The sequence below is a fragment of the Gavialis gangeticus genome, unplaced genomic scaffold (assembly GCF_001723915.1).
Source record: "Gavialis gangeticus isolate Ggan-Ray unplaced genomic scaffold, GavGan_comp1, whole genome shotgun sequence".
NCBI classification, from domain to species: Eukaryota; Metazoa; Chordata; order Crocodylia; family Gavialidae; genus Gavialis; species Gavialis gangeticus.
Genome location: NW_017728998.1, coordinates 20112463 through 20121075, shown reverse-complemented (window position 1 = coordinate 20121075; position 8613 = coordinate 20112463). Strand labels below are relative to the sequence as shown.

Genomic DNA, 8613 nt, shown 5'->3' with positions numbered 1-8613 from the left:
AGTGCCGCGTAGAGGGGGAGGATCACCTCCTTGGACCTGCTTGAGATGCATCTGTGGATGCATGACAAGGTGCAGCTGGCCTTCCTGACTGCGTCCCCACACTGTTGGCCCATGCTCATTTTGGCATCAATGATGACTCCAAGATCCTTTTCTGCCTCTGCACTGATGAGAAGGGAGCTCCCCAGCCTGTAGGTATGCTGCTGGTTTTTCTCCTCCAGGTGCAACACCTTCCACTTGTCAGTGCTGAAATCCATCCTGTTCTCTTCTGCCCACCCCTGTAACCTGTCTAAGTCCAATTGCAGCCTACTCCTCACTTCTAGCGGGTCCACTTCTCCCCACATCTTAGTGTCATCTGCGAATTTGAACAAGGGGCTTTTTACCCCCTCGTCCAAGTCACTGATGAAGATGTTGAACACTGCGGGCCTGAGGACTGAGCCCTGGGGGACCCCACTGCCCACATCCCTCCAGGTCGAATAGGACCCTTCTACTACCACTCTCTGGGTGTGACCCTCCAGCCAGTTAGTGACCCTTCTAATCTGGACTAAAATTGTGCTCCAATAATATGCAGCCTGAATGTTCGTTTGGGTTTCTGTCTGACAGAGAAGCTATTTTTTCTACATGAACATATGAAATACAGGGAAAGAACTGAGTGGAAAACTGAGAAAAGGGTCTAGAAAATAGGAGGGTAGTGCAACAGTGCGTTATAATGAATTAACCCACGCAGCTAACTAGGAGGAAATATTGGCTATCGGGTAGGTTCAGCCTCACTGAAAGCATGGAGATGTTGTGACTGCCACCTTTCATTTAAAATATCTATAAGCTACAAAGTTCTTCTATGGAATCAGGTAGCTAAAACAGGGCATCCAACCAAAACAAAAGGCACATGTGGTTGATAAGGAATTTGAACTATGTGAGCAGAGGGTCTTGTCTGGGTATCATTATTAAAAGGGTATATATAAGATATAGAGAAACAAAAAAAGCACCACAGAAACTGACTCTGAAAAGGAACAAAGCAGTCAGACAATCCACTGTAGAGTGACCAGAGTAAAACTGAAGAAGGCATGCTGTTGCATAAGGAGCTGAAAGAGTCAGGGAAACAAGACCTTTTAAACAAGCAGGATAGCAAAGAAATAATAATATCTTCAGCAATTTCTCCTCCTAAACAACCTGAAGGGTTCAGAAAAATGCCCTATTGCAGGTGCATCTACATGTGCAATTAAAGCGTTCATGCCAGAGTTTATTTCTCCTTGGTGCATTTACACATATACCTGGGACTGCAGCACGTTGAGCCGGGATGGAGTAGCCCCAGGCTGGCAGGAGACTCAGAGCGTCAGCTCCGGGTAGTGGCGTTGGGTGACAAAGAGACTGGCTGGGGCGTGAGGGTGCTACAGTGCAGGGCTAGCTAGCAGGCAGCCCCCACACTGTAGCCCCCTCATGCCCCAGCCAGTCCTGGTCACAGTGTACCCACAAGTTGTGGTGGCATAAATTACTCCACCATAAGATAATACTTGTCCCAGATAGAACTATCCTATGGAAGAGTTACTTAATTTACTGCACCCTAATATGGGTGCATGTGTAGACAGTGATGCTTTGCTGCAGAACTAATTAGTCACCTCCACAGTAAAGCACACATGTAGATGCACCCTGTGTAATTCAAAGGGCTAACACTAGCATTAAGACGATGATCCGGTTTCCAATACTAAACACTGTTGCAATGATATTTCTGTGGAACCAAGGTGAAATAAATTGTTTTATCTTTTAATTTCTTTCAGCCAAGAGCTGAAGGCATGGAAAAGTAAGGGAGGGAGGGATGGGATGGAGGAAGGAAAAATGCAGCTGCTGCGGCCACTGCACAATTGTGGTAGAAACTGGAAGTCACCACTGCCCCTTCTGCCCCAGCTGTGTTCTTACACCTGGCTGTTTCCTTACACTGCTGGTGGCAATAGCTAATGGGGCAAACCTGTTAGTGAGGCTGTCCTACTCACTGTCAGGCTCCCCTGGACATCGGGGAGCTGAGGAACCACTTCCTATTGCCTCCTGGCTGAAGAATGTGCCTTTGTGGAGACTTTGTTACACTCCAGGTTAGAGGTTGTACACATCTGTACACCCCATAACGGGCAACCATGTTTTCTTGTATAGAGAGAAGATCTCTGCCCCCACCCTGACCTCCCCCTCAAAACAAAACAACAAAAACAGGTGCTGGAAATTAGTGCAAATTATACAAGAGAAATATGGTAAAGAACAGTTCCTGCAAAAGTGAAAGTAAAACCTGACTGCAACTCACCAGGAAAAGAACAATGAGCAGCGTGCCTACCTGCTGCTACTCACTCACTATACAGAAAGACTTTTTCTTCATTCTGCCTTTCAAAACAAAATGTATATTATATTCTCAGATATGTGTATGTGATAAAATATGGTATCTTTTGCACTACAAACTTTGTAGCACTATAAAAATAAAGTGTCTAGGGCTTGAGAGAAATTGCAGCCCAAGTGAGTATAAAGGGGGCATTTAGCAGTCAGCTTAAGTGACCCGGCTCTTATGGTGCTGAATATTTTATCCCTAGAAAGAGACTGAGTGACCAGATGTAGTACAAGCTCTTGAAATGCTGTTTGGAGCCCATCATAGCAAATCTAGGAGCTACAAGGAGGAAAAGCAGCAATCCATTCACAATTGGCAGACAATCTAGAGACTTGCATTCCTAACATATTGAGATACTGACAAATACTTTCAGGATAAATTTTCAATGGTCCAATTTATAGATAAACCAGGACTAGCAGAATAAAATCAGTGAAAGAAGGCCAAAATACTCCCAAGAGGCTGTGGAATCTGCCCCAAAACGTGAATCTTTCTGTGCAGCAGTATACCAGAAGAGGAAGCAGCTGTTAGTGAGAAAGATGGAAGCTGATCATCACAAGCCCCGTAGATATAGCTCTGAGTGTTAAGTGTCTGATGGAAAGGGGATTCTAATTTGGTTCTTGACATTAGAAAAGGTGATAAATTTAGTTTGTAAAACAAGGGAAATGGGCAATAATGGAAAGAAATCAAGCAGCAAGTGCAATTAAATGCTGGTACTGTGAAAGAATATTATGCCTATAAGGCTGGACAAGGCACCATTTCACAGATTTCTAGTGTAAGCTCCTCTGTCAGTTCAAGAACAGGAAGGAGCCCATGCTCAAAGGAAAAAGCTCAGAGATACAAGGTTCTGGGTAGCTAAATAACAACAACAGGAGTTTAGCTACTTCTGTGTAATCTGTGAAATGCACCCAATCGCTGCCCATATATGCTAAAAAGGCCAAGAAATAAATATGTAAAAATCGAAGCACCTAATTGGTTTGAAAATTGGGTTTGAAAATAAATCTCTAGAACCTAAGTCCCAGTAGCAGAGAGAGGGGATGAGCTAACTATCAGTTTGGATTTCCCTATGGCTAATAAATATGTAACATGTATCAAGAAAAGTATCTTAATTATTAAAGAAAATTCAAAGAAAAATTATACATTATACAGAAAAATGGCTTTTAAAAATGTATAATAGATTTCATTTTAAATAAAATGTATTGAATATTACAGTCTCAAGGTCTTGCTTGGGTGGTGAAATAGTCAAGAAAAACAGAATTTGAACCTTCTAAAAATTATATGAACATCTTTTCCACATTCTACAATCCACTAAAAATACCATCCACTAGATCTGTTAATTAATATTTGTGCATTCAGGAGTTTTCCTATGTGATTTCCAAAATCATTAATTTTCACAATGAATATTCAAAAAACCTTATTTTTTCCTTTTTTTTTTTCACCTCTCCTCCTGTGGTAAGCAGACCAGGTGAATCGAGCTTCCTTTTCTTCCGTGGACCAATAGCTGCCAAGGCAGTTAAATTGGCATCCCTCTGCCTCATCTGTGCTAGTTCTTGTTGCTGCATCTATTACAGGGAAAAACAAAAGCAATTAAAATTATATCCTGTCCTCATTTCCAAAATCTTATACTGATGCTTAGCTACGCAAAATAGTCAAAACTGAGCATGTCTAATATCTCACAAGATCATGATGTACCAACTAAGTCAAACTGTAATAGCTCTTACATACTGTCTCTGAACAGGAATATCTAAAGCATCACAGTGACATATGTGCATAAGTCCCATTGGCTTTCCATAGGATTTAGTGAACAGTCTTTGAAAAATCTCACCCTTAATACAATACCTTGAAACCTACTTCAATCAATAGGTACTATATATTAACTATACACCTTCAGACCATAATTTCTGTCAAGATCCCAAGTACAAAGTAAATGCCAAAATAGTACAATACTTCAAACATTTCCTTTCATCTCCAAATCTGAAGTTTATTTTGACCATTTCATCTACACTTGATATTAATTTTGGGAAAGCAGTAAAAAAAATCCCTGTGTGTGAACATTAGCCAAAGGTTTTTCTGGAAGCACAGTAATCAAAAGTCGAGTTTCCAATGCCTTTATGAGATTAGAGGTTAGTCAACCCCAGATTTAATCCAAGTCTGGATCAAAGAAAATAACATACTTGATTTACAACTTTATGTATTCCGTAATACAGGAGAGAAAACAAAAACTAAGAGAAAAGATTATGGCCATGTGATGAAAAGGTCAGATTGTTTTGCTCATTTTGTGTTGTATAATCCCCTGAAAGAGTTAATGATCACAAATATTTTCCACATATAATGCAAGAAGGATCTATAGTCAAGTAATGCTAATATTGTATAAAACCAGTTAAAGTCAGATTTAGGTAAGTCGCACATAGTTGGAATTAGATGGAAACATTTGTATTTTTTAACATTACTACCCTAATTTCTTTCCAGTTTGCAATTATTTGGTTTCTTCAGAGGTGTCTTTTGTTTTCTAATTTCTCGGTGATATAATTTTTCTACCTCCAAAGAAATCTCAAGTCACTGTCTCATACACTTCCATGGAGGTTTGGGGTGTGTCAAAGATTGTATTCATACAGTCAAAACATGAATTGACAGGTGTGGTTACAAGCAAGTCTTTAACTCTGAATTTCACATACAAGGTAAATGTAAACTTACTGGGAACTGAGTAAAAAGGAACTTAAATAAACAAACAGAACATACTGTATTTTTCCCATCTACATTTTGTATTTTGTATCTACATTTGTATCAAACAGCAGAAATGTCTTATTTTCCACATTTTTGGATTTTCTAATTACTATTTGCAATTTATCCTAACTAGATTTACTGTACTTTTTAACTCCTTTGGCAAAGCTAGATAATATTATAAATGCAGCACATTTAAGTCTGAAAGCTGTTTATTCTTTCACATGCTCTTCTGTTATGCTTAAGTTATAGTTTTGACAGTTTCACAACTCAAATTTTCAGCTGAACATTAACACTAAAATTATATAAAAATACAAACAATTCAAGTACCAGAAGGATAAAAAAATCAATTAAATAAAGAAGCGGAATGTGGGCAAAATGTCTAAATAATAGTGCAAAGGTCTGTATGTACTTCCTTTGCCAACTCATATTAGGCTTTTAACTCAAATATCTTTGGCTCTCTTCCAGATTAAATGCCAGTTAGACAGACCTGCCCGCTTACCCTTTCAAGGTAGATAGCAACAGTGGTGAGCTCTAATCATTTACAAAGGTCATGATCGGAAGCTAGCCCGTAAGCAGTCATTTAAAATTCGATTGATCCCTATTTGTAGTCAGGGAAAGAAAATGGACATTTCAGCTGTATTGTAATTATGAGGCTTCAAGGCAACTGTAAATAGATGTGCAAATCTAGATACTGGCAAATACCTTAGAGAAGAAATTATTACTATAGTATAACATATAGCTAGGAAAGGTTGAAGATAAAACTGCATATAAAAAAAGATCAATCATCTTTTTGCTAATTTAGAATGCTCACCAGCCTATAAGGGTTATCACAATTATCAGAAGTCTGCTGAATATTTAAGTTAGGGCCAACTGGCTCAGACTGATCTCAGACAAAGTTGTAAAGCAGAGGGTTACACGGAATGTGAAATTTTGCTCTGGAGATGAGTTTTAATTTCATGGGAGGTTAAGGTCAGAAATGCAGTAAGAAAGGTGACATGTATAATACAAAGGTCACTGCACAAATACGTTACTCAAAGTTATAGTTCTCAGACTTCAGCACTTACACAGGAGTACATATGCACTATTCTGCATTACAAATAGATGCCCATAATACATCTGAATAGTTGCTCTATGAACCATAATTTAGCACCTCTTGATTTTTGTAAATGCAAATTCTAAACCATGACATGTCATTACTATAATATTGGGGCAAATCCTCCCAGTATGAAAAATGCCTTGGGTGTTGTTTCACTATACAAAGGCAGATAGATTTGAGCCCCACCAAGGGGCACTGCTCTCATATGCTCATTAGTTTCTTTGTCTTTACCTTCTTATTTTTGTTAATGTTAAATCAATTTGCTGAGCCTGCTTATATAATGATCATACTATTTCCTTTTTAAACACAGGCACACAGAAAGAAATATTCAACTGACTACAACATATGACAGAAAGTGCAGTCAAGTAGAGAAGACTGAACTGGGAACCAGGTTCCCCCATCTATCCCATCCTTTGCATCTTGTGCACTTATACTGTAAGCTCCTCAAGCAGCAACTCTTTGCTACTTGCCTTATTTACTAACCCCAGCACTGTCCCTAATCCTAGCTAGGGCCTGTAGACTATAATATAATATATATTATATACTATAATATAAATAAATGTTAAATGTCCAGATGTGGAACTCTAGACACATTAATAGATGCATAGCTTGTGAGGCTGGGAGGGACCTCAGAAGATCATCGGGTGCACCAAGCAGGAAAGACAACTAGGATCAAGTGACCCCAGCAAGGTGACTATCCAATCTCCTCTTGAAGATTTCCAGAGTAGGCGATTGCACCACCTCTGGAGGGAGCTTATTTCAGTCTGGACACCATAGCTGTGAAGAAGTTTGTCCTAATGTTGAGCCTAAAATGTTCTTCCAGGAGTTTGTGACCATTGCTCCTGGTTTTCCCCAACGGTGCCCTGATGAACAGTTGTTCACCAAGCCAATGATGTATGCCCCGATGTAGCAGTAAGCTGCTACCAAGTCCCCTCTCAGACTTCTCTTCTTCAGGCTGAAGAGTCCCAGATCCCTCAGCCTTACCTCATATGGCTTGCCATGCAAGTCTCTGATCCTATGGGTGGTCCTTCTCTGGACTCTCTCAAGCTTTTCCATGTCCTTGTTGAAGTGTGGCACCCAGAACTGGGCACACTACTCCATCTGCAGTCTCACCAATGCCACGTAGAGTGGAAGAAACATTTCTTAAGTTTTGCTGGAGATGCATTGATTGATGCATGCCACAGTATTATTTGCCCCGCTGGCTACAGTGCAGCACAGCCAGCATATTTTCATACTGCGGTCAATTATTACTCGCAGGTCTCTTTCATTCGTAGTGCTGGTTAGATTGGCGTTGCCAACCTATAAGTGTGCAAGGGACTGTTCATCCCCAGGTGGAGCACTTTACATTTCTCAATGTTAAACATCATCTGGTTCCAATCCGCCCAACTTGCCAGCCTGTCTAGGTCCACCTGTATCTGCAGCCCATCTTCAAGCATGATCACATTTCCCCATAACTTGGTGTCATCCACAAACTTGACCAGTGAGCTCTTCACCCCCACATCCAAATAACTGATGAAGATGTTAAAAAGCACTGGACCAAGCACTGACCCCTGAAGGACACCACAGGCCACTTCTTGCCAACATGACACAGATCCATTCAGCAGAACTCTCTGGGTCCTACCCCATAGCCAGCTTCCTACCCACCCAACTGTCTCTCAGTTAAGCTCACAATCTTCCAATTTTCTCATGAGAACATCATGGGATACCAGGTCAAAAGCTTTTTGGAAGTCAAGGTATACAATGCCAACATCCTCTCTCTTATCCAGGTGGCAAGTTACCTGATCATAAAAGGAGATGAGGTTGCTAAGACAAGAACTGACCATAACTAAGCCATGCTGGCTGTAATTCAGAATCCTACCTTCTGCGAGCCTATCACATATAGACTCCTTGATGAATTTTTCCAGGATTTTCTCTGGGATAGAAGTTAGGCTAATTGGCCTATAGTTACCCAAGTCCACCCTCCTTCTCTTCTTGAAGATGGGCACAACATTTGCTCTTTTCCAGTCCTCAGGGGCCTCTCTAGAGCGCCATGAGTTTTCATAGATTTCATAGATTTTTAGGGTCAGAAAGGACCTTAGTAGATCGAGTCCAACCCCCTGCCGTGGGCAGCAAAGAGCACTGGGGTCAGATGACCTCAGCTAAGTACTTGTCTAAGACACCCACCTAAAGCTTTGTCTAAAGCTTTTGGAAGAGCTTCACCAGGGGTTCCACTATGACTTCAGCCAGATCCTCCAGCACCTTCCTATGAATTTAATCCAGGCCTGCTGACTAATTTTTATGTCTAATTTTTTAATTGGTCACACACCAGTTCTACGGCAATAGTAGGAAGGCGGTCATTCCTACCCTGCTCCTCCTGTACCCTATCTGGCATGTTTTTCCTCTTGGTCCTGTGAAAGGCTGAAGCAAAGTAGTCATTCAGGAGTTCAGTTTTCTCCTA

General features: G+C 40.6%; 1 protein-coding gene across 1 annotated transcript in view; it reads right to left on the bottom strand.

Moving 5' to 3' along the window:
* The window catches only part of LOC109289519 (transcription initiation factor TFIID subunit 4-like), a 315986-nt gene that overhangs the window by 83345 nt on the left and 224028 nt on the right, over positions 1–8613 (bottom strand). Inside the window, exon 14 of the mRNA XM_019505573.1 lies at positions 3796–3918. Coding sequence (XP_019361118.1) covers positions 3796–3918 — 123 coding nt within the window. The remainder of the gene's footprint in view (positions 1–3795; positions 3919–8613) is intronic.